The sequence below is a fragment of the Pogonomyrmex barbatus genome, unplaced genomic scaffold (assembly GCF_055798465.1).
Source record: "Pogonomyrmex barbatus isolate J1 unplaced genomic scaffold, ASM5579846v1 scaffold1, whole genome shotgun sequence".
NCBI classification, from domain to species: domain Eukaryota; kingdom Metazoa; phylum Arthropoda; class Insecta; order Hymenoptera; family Formicidae; genus Pogonomyrmex; species Pogonomyrmex barbatus.
Genome location: NW_028297098.1, coordinates 6,253,230 through 6,269,645, shown reverse-complemented (window position 1 = coordinate 6,269,645; position 16,416 = coordinate 6,253,230). Strand labels below are relative to the sequence as shown.

The window sequence follows — 16,416 nt, the reverse complement described above, 5'->3', positions numbered from 1 at the left end:
AGATTAAGTAATTTTTCTTTCGTTAGATAATTATTTTTATAATATCAAGAGTTTCAATCATCATCATATCAATTAAAAATAATGATTCAATGAAAATGTATTATAATTAAATTATCGTTATAATAAATATAAATTATAGAAAATTACGAATTGGGACATTGTTTCAATTTTATACTAATTGCTTATAAAAATACAATTTCACAAAACAGAAATATTTTATATAAATTCATATAAATATATTAATTTACATGTTGCCAAATATTATATATTTTAATTTTACCTATAGAAAAAGTAATTAGAATTTACTCGTCGTAAAATGACAGTTCTTTATTTTATTGACTCTTCCGTAGTAATTAATTAAAAAATGTATTATATGTATTATATTAAGAAAAATTAAAAATGATAGAATAAAGTTAATATTGAAGTACGACAACAAATTATTGAAATAAAGATAACTTAAGAATTTAACATCAAATTCTTGTTTTATAAATTTCTAATATTTTACATATCAGAAGATAATAAAGAATTATTCCTATTCAGGTTACAATAAAATTTATTTGAACAAGAATGTACGTTTTATAAATACATAGACGAGCGAATTAGTTAGATCATCAGTTTTAGATTCTATTGCAATATTTTGCAATTAATAATAACACAATAATACCAACAAATTTACTTTTAATTATTTTCAATTACAAGATGTTTTCTTTCAATATTGATTCTCAGATTTGCATAAGATGATGTGACTTACAAAGAAAATATGTTCACGCCTATACACACACACGCGCGCGCGCGCGCGCGCGCACACACACACGCACACACACATACACACACACATATATATATATATATATATATATATATGAAACTTTGTTTTATTAGAGAGTTACCCGTTAGTCATAAGATAAGCAGAAATTTACTCGACCAATTCTGTTGTAAGTACAACGGAAACCGCGCCCTCCAGAGCGACATTAGCCACATCGACGTGCGATCCTTGATTCAGGACGGAGTCGACGCTGGACGCATAAACAATCAAGTTCTCTGGAATATTCAACCAGGTTCTGACATCGACGACGACCGGATTTTCGTCAAAGTTCACTAAGAGCACCACGACGGATGTTTCGTATCGTCGTATCACCCCTAGAACGTTCTGGTCTCCAATACAATCAAAACAGTACAACGAAGTTTCTAAAGAGCCCAGCTTAATGACATTCTTCTTCTTCAATTGCGCTAACAATTTAAACATTTTGTAATGAGAGGTGTCGTTCTCGGACTTTTGCGCTTCCAAATTCAAGGTTTTGTAATTCTCGTTCACTGGAAGCCACGTGTCAGTATTGTTGGAGAAACCGGCGCTAGTGGTGTTGTCCCATTGATAAGGCGTTCTTTCCGGATCCCGTGATTTTTCAGCATACCTGAAAATATTATAATGCCAGGACCAATTAAGAAAAAAATGATATATTATGACAAAATATTAATAGGAACATATATTTAATATGCTACATTTTTTTTGACATAGATTTATTATAATTTGTTGTCAAAATCTAAAATATAGCATGTTTAGTTAATTGTAATTCGAATTTATCCTGCTAAAATAAATAATCAAACATGATGATTTATTACAAATAAAAGAATGGCCCTATACATTTAAATATTTGTTAACTACTTCTAAATATTTTTAAATACTTTTTATAATTGATTATTAAATTAAATTACAAATCTCGTAATATTATAATCATCTAAATATTTATACAAATTAACAATTTTTGCAATCAAATTTTTTAATTAATCTATTTTTGTAATCCAGATAAGATTACAGATTGTGTAAATAAAAAAAATTTATAAATTTTCTATGTTACGTTCTATGATACGTTTCTATGTTACGTGATTTTATTCAGATAATTACCTGTCTGGTCCAGCGTTGCATCCAGCAGGATCCACGGTTTCTTCCCATGTAAAATTCCTATCAACCATGCCGATCTCGTCACCGTTGTAAACTACGCTTACGCCAGGCAAAATGGTTGCTAACATATTAAGTTGTTCAATTCGATTATCGCCAAATCTGCTAGCTGCACGATGATTGTCGTGATTGCCCACTACCCAATTCGCGACGTATTCCGGACCGCTAGGTATATTGTTCATCCAACGATCGATATAGTACTTGAAATCGGCGGCTTTAGATTTATTATTTAGATCAGAAATAAACATGAAATTGAACGGCACAGTCGAACCCGACTTATAATACAACATAGTGAGATTAAAATCCGTGTAGGCCTCGGTCAGGATCATCTTTGTGTCAGCAGTTTTCGGATGTTTGTCCATTAATTCTCTCCAGGATTTGAGAACATCGTAAGTCTCGAGAAGATTTTTCGTGTAAATATGGTCTAACCTATCGTAATCATCCTCAGGTAATTCAGTCGCCCTGCTACTTAACGGTTCGTCCAAAAATCGATCATCCTCGTACATGTGATTGATAGCGTCGATGCGAAAACCCTCCACGCCTCGATCCATCCAGAAAGTCAATACTTTCTCCATTTCTTTTCGTAGTTTAGGATTACGATAATTGAGATCCGGTTGTTTAGCATGAAATTGATGCAAATAATACTGCTCTCGTTCCTCGTTCCATTCCCAGGCAGAGCCTCCAAAAACGCTTAACCAGTTGTTTGGCGGACGTTTGCCCTTTTCGTCATATTTAGCATCACGCCAAATGTAGAACTCGTCGAAGGGCTCTTCACGAGCGGCACTCAGATTGAACCATATGTGTTCATCGGAACTATGATTCGGCACAAAATCAAGGATTACTTTCAGTCCCAAATTCTTTGCCGTCTCTACGAGTTCGTCAAAATCTTCTAGAGTTCCATACTCTTCGTGGATGTCGGTAAAATTAGAAATGTCATAGCCGAAATCTGCTTGCGGACTACTGTAAATCGGTGACAGCCATAGTGCATCGGCGCCGATATCTCGGACGTGCTCCAATTTACTTGTGATACCCTTCAAATCGCCAATACCATCCCCGTCATCATCCTTGAAGCTTCTCGGATAGATCTGATATATCAAGCTATTCTTGTACCAATCCTTACCTCCTTCCTGGGTTGGGCTTGAATTGATCACGACGATCAACGCCGCAATCAAAATGCACGAACGAAACATAGTGATTGTTTGACTCTAATCGCTTAATTTAATCGCTTTTATACTGCGGCAAGTATCTGAAAAATTCCTAATAATAGATAAGTTCTTTCTTACATCTGATTATTTTCGAAGAATTATCGATTGATAACATTCACATTCTTCGCAATGACGCTTATGTCGAGTGATATCAAATAGTTTAATGTACAATAGTTCGTATCACGCTATTATTTTTATTTTGAAACACAATAATCGTTGAAATTGGAATCAATTATCGTACAATGGTTGCGATATCGCGTTACGATATGAAATAATTTCATTATTATTATCATCTTTATAATCTGTGGACTTACAAAGATAAGTTTCGATACAAATATTTGTTGAAATAATGGTCGCTTGAACTTGGCTGCTCGGCAATCGATACTGTTAAAATAACATAAAACATTTCGCGCACGTTTCGCATGTTTTGCGGCGTATCGCTAATTATATTATTTCGCATTACAAATTTTGAAATAATAACCCGCGTCGCAGATTTTGTTAAAGATCCCTGGCGGCGGAATTGATACGCGCTGTTGTTCGGCATCGACATGACGGGAATCGATTTCACCGGTCCGCGCTTCGAAAAATTCGCGGAATTGCGCGATTCCGCGCGTTATTACAACTCGCTCTCGAGCAGGAAGAGATTTGCGGTTTCCCCGCAAAAAGCGCCAATCTCTTAACGCCGTGAGCGCGTAATGTCGACTTGCACCGCCGGCCGATAAGACTTTTCGACTTACGGCCACTTGATAAATGGCAAACATTCAGACCCGCACTCTCGCGTGCGCGAGGCGTTTATGCGTGTTAGCCTCGTAACTGCTATCGCGATCTATGCCTAATTATACAGGTGGTTCGCCACCCGCGTTTCTTACTTTCTTGTACGGCATCGTCGCGACGGTCAATTTAATCTTTGCCCGAGCGTCGAGCTTTCCATCAGGAATAAATTTGCCATTACCGCGAAATAACGTTAACATCGTTGCAGAGAATTCTCTTTTTTTTTTTCTTTCTTCTTACATCGAAGGCCATTTTTCATAGCAGCGTCGAATATTCGAGCATAAACATTTTGCTTCTACCTCTAAAATTAAATGACCGATATTCTTTGAAATAAATTTTCTTTTATAATGATATGAAATTGCTATTGCTCAACATTTTTCGGGTGGAAATTGCACTGCGCGGAATGCGATAAAAAATCTCAATACAATCGTAGAAAACAATCTCTGCGAAAAAAAAGAAATAAATCGGGGTTGCGAAATAATTTATCGTACCTTGAATGCGAAAATAACATTGTTATCGATGACCGTTTTACAATATCTTATCGCTTTTCCATATTTTTCCATATTCGACACTTGAGAGATAGTGAATAAATCAAGTGGAAAATACGCAATACGTGAGAAGTGTCAGATATACATCAGGATGAAGATTTACCTTCTTTGGTGACACCATCGCGCACAAATCTCAAATAATCTTACGGCACAAGTTGCATAATAATTCCTGCTATGTATTATATCGCCCACCTTTTTACACGTCTCTTTGCAAAATCGTCTGATAAATGGAAAAAGTCTTGAAACAGCCTTTTACATCTCTATTCCCTTTTGCTCTTACTCGCGGCACTGTCGGATACTTTGGAACACTCACTCCGACAAGGCGGCTTGTACTCTTTGCGATTCTTTATACATTCTGTCGTAGCGTTTGCGTTTGAACTAAAACGCATATGTTGGATCTTTCGATAAAAGCAGCGACTACACTTTTCCCACGTAACAATTTTATCTATCGGTATCAATGAAAAGAAGAATGAAAAAGTCTCGCCGCTGCACAAAGGAAATTAATGAGATGATACGTTTTTTCTTTTTTGCCCGGTGATTTTTTTTTTTGTACCAAGTAAACTATCGCTCTTTTAATCAATAATGCAACGAATGCGAAAAATAAGTTTCTCCCGGCGTGCGATAAATCATCCGTAAATCCGAGATGGTGGAGATGCAATTTCAAAATGATCTCTATATGTATTCTTAGAAATTTGCATTCTATCTTGATCGCACGGAAATCGGATAACTTCAACCGGATAAAAATGTTAAATCAACGAGTCGGGAATCGCGCGAGTTATGTAGAGGGGAAGTAATAAAGCGACAACGTGTAAATTGGCTGCGGATTAAAAGCACAGACTCTAAAGAACATAACCGGCAAAAACGTTGCGTTTTGCGGAATAATTTACGGTTACGGATGCAGCGAGGTGGCCGGAAAATATTACCGTCAGCAAGAATTCTCATACGGCTACCGCGGCCGTGAAGTTTTGTCTCCGGGTGTTATTTATACGGGTAATTTTCTTCATGGCTTACGGCCAACTTAATTCATTCATTATCCGGGCGGACGATAAAGACAATTTCGCTGAGATGATACATCATTCTTATTAGCGGCGCTATTCCCATTGTTGACTTTCGTTGGCTCTCAAGTTTATCAAAATTTCTGGTTTGCCTCGCGATATTATTTATCAACCTTTCCACTAGCGTATTAGCATACCCTGGGGAAATGTGTTGATATACAAGCACTTCGTCTTCATTCGATTAATCTTATCATATGAATACCTGACCTGAAAACCATTTTTTAAATGCTGTTACATCGAAGAAAATGTAAACTACAGTGTAATATATTCTGTTAGTCTTATCTCACGACTCATCTGCTGACAAGTCTTATTAAATTTCTAAATTTCTAAATATTTTACTTGTAACTTGCAGTAAATTTGTTTGTACAAACATGTTGATAAATTTCTTACTGTGATAAGCTCTCGGAAGTGGAAACTTGAGAGTAGTTAATGCACATAAATGTCGCGCGTGTAATAAAAATACCAAAATATTTTAAATTTATAAATAAATACATTTCATATGAGAAGGAATTCACATAACTTCCGTTCCATATTAAAATCTCACGAAAAAACAAACGGCAGAGACAGAATTATTAGAAAGTAAAGTTACCGAGGAGTCTCACGATGCAAATTACGACACGCATCAAACACAAGATGATGGAAAGGAAACGATCAGGACACGATTGTTTCCCGATCTCAAAAACACCCATTTACAATCTCGTGACGAGAGCCAATTTCCGCCGGACACGCCGCGCGCTTCCATCATCTAATTAAAATGAGTTTGCGTTACGGGAGAGACGCCAGTTTGATTTGCCGCGTAGTTTTTAACGACGCGACTAAGCGGCATTAAGTCAATTCTCGCTGTGCGAAAGCTTTTCATGATGTCCGATCGTTTTGAAGGACCGACGCGACATAGGCGGGTACCGGCTTGGCCAGTGCAACGAAGCTGCCTTATGTCAGCCACCCTTGGAGTAGTCAAACAACCCCCTCGCTAGTTTACGGTCGTAATTAACTTCCCAGGTTATTAGCCCTCGTTCGTGGTGGCAGCATGCTGCTCTTGCTTTCTCTCTCTCTCTCTCTCTCTCTCTCTCTCTCTCTCTCTCTCTCTCTCTCTCTCTCTCTCTCTCTCTCTCTAGAAGTCAGTTCCGACAGGCTTTCTCGCAACTCGTTGAATTCAACGGGCTCCGTCCGGCTATGTCGGCAAGTTTATCTCAGCAAACTTCTGAAGAAATGTTTTTAGGAGTTGCTGAAAGTCCGAGATGCAGGGCGGAAGCCATCGTATAATCATTCGACGTCGCATGGTTGAAAAAAGGGAGGAACAGGGAAAATCGCGGAAAGTATACCGCGGATAATGGATGACTCTCGAAACTTCTTGAATTAGTCAAAATATGTATAATTGCTCGTACAAAGAACCGTGACCGAGTTAATGGATTTCTCCTTTTTTTAATTAAGATTGACTTATATATTTATGTACACTGTTTAATTTTTAAATTTGATTAAAAACTTAATAAGATCGTAATGTTTCGTTGCGCGAGAACGGACGGCATCTGTTGCATTTACAGCTAATCGTCGACAGGTAGCACATTCTTCTAAAATTCATGACATTCCTTCCATTTGCGGTGCGAACTTTCTTATCTAGATTTCACCGAAGAATACTCTGCTACTTAACTTTGGATAAGCCTGAAGTAAAACTACGCGGACATTTTAGCATAATTTAAGGGACTTCCTTCGCGTCACTTTCTGCATCACTTGCATTCCAAAAAGAAGCCGAATTCAAGAATAATTCGGCTATTTGTTAGATTTCAATTACCGATTAGCCAACGGAGCGTATTTTATTGCACTTTTTATCGCAAAATACACAAATTTATTTGAAATTTCGACGCTGTATTCATCGATGTAATAAGTGTTATGGCCGCATTACTTAATTAAACAAATGCACGCCCTTTGAGTGATAATGAGAACGTGTTATGAACAACAAAGGTAACATTATTATCATGTACGGACTGGGAATTGTAATTTCATACTAATTAATCAACAGATAAAACAATATTTCGAGAATTGCAAAATTTTTACTTAACGGCAAAATCGTATATCGCATTATTGTTGTTTTCAAAATTGTGGCAATACAATTACAAAAATTGTCATAACTAAAATCTGTTAATACGTTTTCATAAACAGAGTATATGGACAACGTTCAATAAATAAATTGTAAATGCAATCTGTTTTGTAACAATAATAATTGAAGAATTTAACCGTTACAGTCCGTATAGTGTACATACGCGCAACGACATAATGCATTATTCGTTACATTCGTTTGAAAATTGCTGCCATTTTTTTATCCGCGCAGGCGTTAAAAGATATAATTTATACCTTTGTTAAAACCCTTTATCACTATTTCATAGGACTTTAAATGGAGAAAGAGAGAAAGAATCGGAGAAAATAACTTGAAAAAAATTGGAATTTAATTCCGTAATGTAATGCGCATCGATATTATGACAGGGATAACGCCGAGCGCAAAGGGTTAAAAGAGCTACAGAGAGCTGAAAAGGGATATTTCTGATTTCCGTTCGTGTTCGCTATAAAGCCAAACGTGTAACTTTGCGCGACCGGTCGGTCCTCGCTACATACAGCTTTACATACATATATATACAGCTCTTTAAAACTTCGCACGCAGTCGGACGATATCTCGTAGAAGCATATCCGCGGACGTAATTCAAAGCCGCGGATCAAGTTCGCGAGGAGACCTTTCACTCGTTTGTATTTCTCTTTTTTTTATAATTATACGCTATACCAGTCGTCGTCTCTTCCAGCTATGAAACCCGGGAAGGTTTCTCCTCGGTCGTTCGATGTCGCTAACTCCTTTCGGAAACTTTGCTGAGTCCCGATGTAAACGACTCCGAGGCGCTGTCTCGGCACCTCATTATACAACCAACACACGCAGCCATTCCGTAGTCTCGTAAAGGAAAGAGCCAGAAACTCCCGCGAGAAAGAAGCCAAATGGCAGACGGTATTGGGTCAAGAAAATTCTTGAGTCTCTCATCATGTGAAGGAAACGGACAGAAAATGATTTTGCGGAACTTGAGCATTAAACAGTCCGGTAACAAACGTCAAACTGTAATTTTATAATAACACTCGTGTAAAGCAGCAGAATTGAAAAAGAAGTGTACAAAAAGAAGGAGTGTACAATACTTCCGAGTAAAGGAAAAAGTTGCGTTTTCGAAAATTACAATGACTGTAGCTGTAAACAAGCGAGCGAAGATATTATAAGAAATAATACAATAAAGTCAAACTAATTGTCGAGTTAATTTTTGCAATTTTCACCTAGTTCCATAAATACACGTTGGACGTTGATTTTTATTTGCCTTTCTTGATACATGAAAATGTTTCGTTTATTAAATATAGATACTGACAAAATTCTGACTTTAACTTCACTTCGTAACTGCGAGCTTAATCGATTGATTGTAAATCAGTAATCCTGCAGAATTTCAGTCAGATTAAAATAGAGAATTAGATTCCGCCAACTCGCTTTATCAAATGATCCGATTAATTTATGAGAGAAGTTCCACAAAAAATGCAAATGCTTCACGAGATCTCGTACATGGTCGTAAGTTATTGATTGCGACACAAAAACGCAATACTTTGACCCTCATCAGCGCTTTAATTCGTCGCGTGCCTTATATGCTCCCGGTGATTACGACGGAACACAACGACAGCACATTTTGTGCGAGGGGGGACCATTTTGTGGCAGGATTTCTCGCGTCCGATAAGGATGAATGGAAATAACCGATAACACCCATACACACAGGCACACAGCATACACACACACACACACACACACACACACACACACACACACACACACACACACACACACACACACCACACCCGGAATACAAAATCGATGCGCGAATGAATGGCTCCCAGTATTTATCCCCGCGGGAACGAGGAAAGCACCTTTTTCATCCGCCGATTCGACGATCGCACGAAGGAGTCTCTCTCTCTCAAGCCCGCGGATAAGATCGCCGTATTCTTTCTACGAGCTTCCCATGAATCGAGTCACCGTCGAGGGACGCCACCGACGAAGAATCGCGCTTTAAGCCGCGCGCGATCCCCTTTTGTGTCGCCGCGTTCGGTCGGCCCGGAAGAGAAACGACGCGATGCCGGAAGGAAGGAAGGAACGTAAGGGTGAGGACGTGCTGATATTTATGAGCCGCCGGCGAAAAATGTTTCACGGATCCCGGAGGATCGGTGGCGGCCCATTCACACGCGGCGAGGTCGCGTCGCGTCGCGTCGCGCCGATGCTGAAGTCGCTTATCCCGCATCCTCGCGTCGCGAGAACGCGTGGAAAAGAGAATATCGCCGTCGGCGATCACTCCACCTGGATTGACCTGCCAGCGTACACCGAGGAACGAAATGTTATTACATCAATCCGAGCGTTTCATTACGCGACGCGTACGCCGTTCGGGATCGGCCGGGATGCATAAACCGTTCTTGACGGAGGCATTCTCCATGATATTCAGCGCGATATGCAGAGCTGTATCAACGATAAAAAAAACAAGTCGGACGCGCGCGGAAAGTTAAAGAAAAAATTAAATAAAAATTTTTCTTGCATTACCGTTTAGTTTTTTAAGGCGTCGCACAACAGTAAAAGACAACTCCATATCGATATAATTGAAATTTTCAGAGGATTTCAGCCTGCGATGCATCCTTCTCATCGTGGTTGCTCGAGACATCGCGGATCTTATTGACTGTCACGATCAATATTGCAAACTGTTCATTTGTACCCCCTTATTCTGTTGTTTGTATTAACCGGGCGTGTCTCGCGCGTTGCGTCAATCGATCAAAGTACTACTAGGGCATCTACCGCGTGATAGATAGCCGTTTTATTAAAGAAAACGGGCGTATCCGGTTCGCGCGGGCCTTTAATTATCCAAGGTGCATAATGTTAAAATACGGTCGGAGCATATCCATGAATGGTATCTGTTTCAGAGATAATCACGTCTCATGTCGCGTAAGTTTTCGCCTCGGATTATGCCCGCTGGCCTTCGCGGCGTGTGTCCCACAAGCGTGAGCAATTAAAATAATTAGGAGGAATAATCTCGTGCGAGTGAAATAGCGTGTGGTGTACTCAGGCTCGGGAGAACGTGCGAGATGAGCGAACGAGCGAGAACGGGCAGGCTTGTATGGCCATAATTAAAACGCACGGCAGTGGTAATACACGCCGCCACTCTAATCCTACCTCGCATACTTAGTTTATGCACGCACTTTTAGAAACGCGGGACCCTCCACGTGAATGGCGGCTCTCGCCATCGAGCACTATTAATCTCTTTTTTCTTCAACCAGGCGGAATTTTCTTGACTCTTACTGCGCGCGTGTTTTAATTAAAAAAGTTATGCCTGAGTAAGCGTCCGACGTTACCACGTTAGCACGATGAACAATTTTGAGCAACTTGACAAACTATTTTGTATTTCACTCTAATGGAAACGCACCTCGCTCACGCGATAAAACAACGACCTTTACATTTATCTCCGAGAGCCGCGCGAGGAGCTCATATTGATTCATTAGATTCACTACGCAGCGTCAATGAAATCGCGAATTTGTAATCCCGTGATTAAATACATTCGCGCCGCTTTTCGCTTTCTGTAGCGTGAACGCGGAAAAAGAGAACGCGACGCGAAAGGTCCGAACGACATGAATAATCATCGCTTCACCGTTCGCGAATATTGAAAAATAATTCGCGAAAGTGAGACGAGTGACAAATTGAATTCGACGTCGAGTGCATTTCACTCGTCCGTTGTCGATTGGCCGTTTCGTCGTCGCGCGAAGGAGGCGGCTCCGTAACGCCGGGTCTATCAGAGATATACGACACTTTAAATATACGGCAGCGCTGCGCAACGCTGCTAATCGTAACGAGCGTTGTGCATTGTGCAAATTGGAGGATCCTTAATGGGTGGTGCAATTAGCGGTACCGGTGGCATGTGATGCACGCACGCACGTACGCACGCACGCACGCACGCACGCACGCACGCACGCACGCACGCACGCACGCACGCACGCACGTGCTGCCACCGCCGCCGCCGCCGCAGCCGCCGCCGCCGTCGGTGCCGCCGCCAGGATTCGCCGGGAGTTGGTATTTCGACGGTGAAGCTACGATGTACCATCGGCCGTACGTGTCGTGGTGCATCGGGCGTACCGAGGCGAAAAAATCCAATGATCGATGTATCGAAAATGTTTGCTCGCAACGGAGAGAGGCGGGCGCGGCCGCTTCTGCTCGCCCGAACGAGCCGCCGGAACGAACCGATACGCTTATGTGCCGACAGTAACTTTGCCCAATCTGTGTCATCGATCGGTGCCGCCCGGTCGGCTCGCGTGGATGCGCCGATAATTACGCGGATGCGATTCAAATAACCGAGATGATTGGCGCGAGGAAGGATATGTGCGAGTGCGCCTCGTTACTTGTGCAACGGCCGCGTTTGCGATGTATCGATGTCGGGGAAAACGAGCAGAAGCGTATACGCGATCGGATCGTTACGCCGATCTCCCGTTTAACGTTGGAAAAATTGCTACGAGCGAATAAAAACGAGTATCCTGAAACCTCAACCTCACGCAGTTCAATCGTTGCAATTCGTGATTATCGAGAGATACCGAGCAATGAAGCTAATTGGTAATTAATGAGTTGTGCTTTAATCAATATTATTGTGACAACTTTGTTTATTAGATCTTGACGTTGGAAGTATATAAAATTTACAAATGTATAAAATGAATATGAAATATTATTATAAAGGGTTTAGAATTAGATTACCAGATCTAGAAATTGCTAGTTTGCCACGAAACATTTTAATCAAATCGATATTAGGGAAGCTAATCTGTAGATTAGCTTTATTTGAAAGTGTGAATATACGTAACCGCAAATGCATCGCTATTTTGTTATCATCGGGCGTTTATCGACAACAACACCTGTTAGTTATCTAAATCGAATAATTCCTATGTACAGCTGTTTAATACTGGATATTAAGTTTCTTTATCAGACATCTACTGATATTACGTGCTTATTTATATATTTCGATGAAATTAAACAATCACAGTTTAATCGGAATCTCGCTGACGAATTTTTTCAAAATAAAAATTCTACAGTTTAAATAATGGAAGCGCGAGAATAGAGAGAACGAAACTATTATTAATAAAAATATTATAACAAACTATTAACAATTTAAATTTCTACTAGAAGAAATATTTTTTTACGTTTTACGTTTTACGTTATTTAAATATTTCAGAAATTGCTTATGGCGGTATAGTGAACGGGATAAAATATGTTTATCTTTGAATTCTAAAAACTTTTTAGTTCTTTCCTGATATTCACTGATTTTTTCTGTTGGACTTATATACATTTCAGTACTTTAATTATCAATGTTACGTTAGATAAACAATGTGACCCTAACTATGTGCCAACTTGTACTATCGAATGTGCTGTCGAATGGTTCACATTCCATTAATACGCAAGCATTCAGGTGGTTCCAGGTACATACACATTATTGCAGAGGCACGTCGGCGGCACAAGCACAAAGCATATAGATACATCATGATATTCTCGAGCACACATAAACATATTATCGAATTATTAATATCTGATTAGTCTCTTAAGAGGAGGGATTGATGCTCTACTTATGATTTTTCATAAATTAGTAGATAGGAGTAGAATCTGATATTTTCTAATCGATCAACGTAGAAAGGAAAATGAGGAAATTTTTAAAGTAGAATACCTTGATATTAAAAACACAAGTTTCCGAATAGCTATTGATGAAATATTCTAGCATCGGGATAAACATGTCGTGACTCAAACTGATGGCATGTTGAACTGATAACGGGGAGTCGTTGTAATTAACAACCGCGGTAATATCCGGACTTAACCGGATATTACTTCGAGGAAACGGCAAGAAGTTCTCCTAAGGGTTAATCTCTTTAAGAGTGATTGGACGGAAAGAATTCCCTTCTGCTAGAATAAGAATAAAACTATCATGGGCATTAAGAGCTCATTCAACTTTTAAATTCAACTTATATTGAATCCTACTTATTAAACTTTGATTTTGCGGAAAAAATAGTGTAAGCGCATTCTATTTTCATAGTTCATTACAAATACATATTATTATACAGTATCATATATTTATAACCGTACAAAGAATAAATATGCACATCATATTCCATAAATAAAAAATATATATATTTATAAATATGTAATCGTAACAATTTTATATAAAGAACCATGTAAAATTAAAATTTATGCCACACATATTTGATTCAAAAATACAATGTAAATGTTTCAGATTAAACTTTATCTTGTTTATCAAATGTTTAACGATGCATATCTGCTACGAAAAGTTGCGGCAAATAAATCATGATAAAAACAGAATTTATTTTTCCGTCCTATCTCACGTTAATTAACGCGCATTATAGCGGTGGCTTTTCGTCAAAAAGAAAATGTAATTTTAAATGGCTCTTATAGCTGGTAAGATGCACGAGTTAAAATCTGATTACACTTCTTCTGCTTGATGAAACTTAAAGTGGTGGAGCTAAATTACTGCTTAGACGGTGCTTAAAGTATAGCCCATAATCTGATCGACTGTCTCTTTACACTGAGACTAACATTTATTAGTAAAGTGGCTTTAATTAGACTTTATGAGACATAATGTACTTTTTCTCGTTTTATGATTTTTAGATAAATAATAAAACGCATTTGCTCGATATCTCGTTCGATAAATGAATAATGGATAAGTAATAAAATATAATATAATCCATCATCTCTCTATATTTTTATTTAACATCCCTGTATATTTTATTACGCTTGTAATAATTTATAATTTTTATCAATCCATAATAAGAGTAATCCCATTGATATTAAAGCTTTATAAATATATTTTATAAACACACGAGATATTTATAAATCTCTCGGCTATTGATTTATTTGAAATATACATTAAATATATACTAGGTGATATATTTTTACATTTTAATTAATTTTTTTTCTTAAATATTCTTACGAAAGGCTTACGTGTAACCTTGTACATATTCATTGTCCTAGAAATTTCCATTTTCACCTGAAAGCAGTGCAACTAACGCCCTAATTCCGTCGCAATACTTGAATATATTTAATATAAAGGTACATAATCACAATAAAAAATATTACACGAAACGCACACAAAGTTTATTAGAATATCGTTAAAATCTACATATTCGGAGCAGTAGATGGATGAGAACGTTACGTATAATCTTCAAGCTAATCTTACCCACAAATAATTTCTATGTGTGCGTGTAAAGATACATGTACACTTCTACTATTTTATGAATGACCTAGATTTCACATGATCGCGGAACACATTTTGTTGAGTTCTACTTTGCATATACCAATGCATAATTCATGCAATATTAAATTCGTAATTGACTGTCTCTCAATTATCATCTAATAGACGTGCGCTAAACTGTAATTTGATCGATTTTAAACGTTAAACAAGTGAATTCCCAAACGCCATGGGCAAGAAATAAAGACAAATCCTGTATATTCTTGCAAATCCTGTATATTTCTTGTATATATATTCTTGTAACGTAGACAACTTCTCTTCCCGGCATCACTTAAAACGATGTACGAGCTCACGTAAGTGAAAACTGTGATTGCGCGGAAAGTTCGGTTATGCAAAGCCGTCGGACATTTTCCTTGGTGAAACGAATGCATCGTTATGGATGAAGTGTAGCGAACTGCAGTAAAGTGCAACGATGTTTGTCCGCGGGACCGGAAGTAACGCGCGAAAATGCAGCGACGATATGCAAATTGTAGCGATTTTGAATCTACTACGAACAATCGCAGCGAGCTCTAAGTCCTCCGCGGCAAAATGCACGCAAAACAGTTTTAATGACTATAATATTTTAAACCTCTGCGCGAGCTAGGTATATTAGCGTACATTTCGAATAAAGTTCGGTAGCTCTTATCAACTTTTCGCAATTTAAACTAGCACGTCGAAAGACTTGCCAAAAAATATTATCCACTTTCCATATTAGATATTTCAGTCATCCAAAGTTTTGTACATTTCTCTAACGAATGCGGGGGATATAAAATGTCCCGCGTGCTGAAATACATTTTCGATAATTTCGGTAAATTACATTTAATATCGCGTCGCGCTTTGAAGCGAACTCGTTTGACAACTAATGAAATAGCTGTGCAGCCCTTTATTAATATCGCCGCAAATGGAAAGAACGCTTAAAAAAATAATGCGATTACGGTGCGGATAGAAGAAACGCATGCGAAACAGTACTAAAAGACACGGTGTGCACAAAGCGAAATAAAAAAAAAAAAAAAAGAAAAAAGAAAGGGAAAAAGCGTGCAGCCCGATATACGCGGACGTTTGCGTTTCCCCGCTTGAACAAGGAATTGATAATACGGCGTAATCCCATTTTTGCGCATTATATATAGAAAAAGGGGAAGGTAAATGCAGAAATCGCAAAAATGCTGACATCCGTTCGTCTCGTTTCCGCGCGTGTATCGCTTCCGCGCGTTCGTTCGCACGTCGGATTATACCGACGGCCGATTGTAAGCCCAAATAATACCCAGATATTGCATTATTTAAAATGCCAGAATCACATGATTTAAGCGTTCACGTCCGGCGGCCGCCAAATAACTTCCAATAAGCGACGCGAGCGATCTCCGAACGTGTAACGAAATACGAGCGAAAATCTAATTTCGCTAATACCGGCGAGTAGAATGTTTTTTCGCGTGCAACAGGAGCAGCACCGGAAGTGCTCTGTACACGCGCGACAACAGATTGCGATAAATAAAAACTGTCTGTGAAACGGAAAACGCGAAAATGTGATAACAGTTTTTCTTCCTTTTCGGTAAACCGCTTACGTAGTAATAC

At 38.7% G+C, this 16,416-nt stretch overlaps 2 protein-coding genes across 3 annotated transcripts in view; one reads left to right on the top strand and one right to left on the bottom strand.

The window, feature by feature from the left end:
- The window catches only part of LOC105432356 (uncharacterized), a 161,667-nt gene that overhangs the window by 117,305 nt on the left and 27,946 nt on the right, over positions 1 to 16,416 (top strand). The gene's annotated exons all lie outside the window — the stretch shown is intronic.
- Hbg2 (alpha-glucosidase) lies at positions 536 to 15,477 on the bottom strand. The gene is made up of 2 exons (XM_011647131.3): positions 1,904 to 15,477; positions 536 to 1,412 (listed from the first exon to the last, which is right to left on the bottom strand). The coding sequence occupies exons 1-2, from the start codon at positions 3,145 to 3,147 to the stop codon at positions 917 to 919; spliced, it is 1,740 nt and encodes a 579-aa protein (XP_011645433.2). The 5' UTR covers positions 3,148 to 15,477; the 3' UTR covers positions 536 to 916.

Coding starts and splice junctions, on each gene's coding strand:
- Hbg2 (XM_011647131.3), bottom strand. CDS start 3,147: ATGTTTCGTTCGTGCATTTTGATTGCGGCGTTGATCGTCGTGATCAAT. Junction 1,413..1,903: donor TGCAACGCTGGACCAGACAG/GTAATTATCTGA, acceptor TAATATTTTCAG/GTATGCTGAAAAATCACGGG.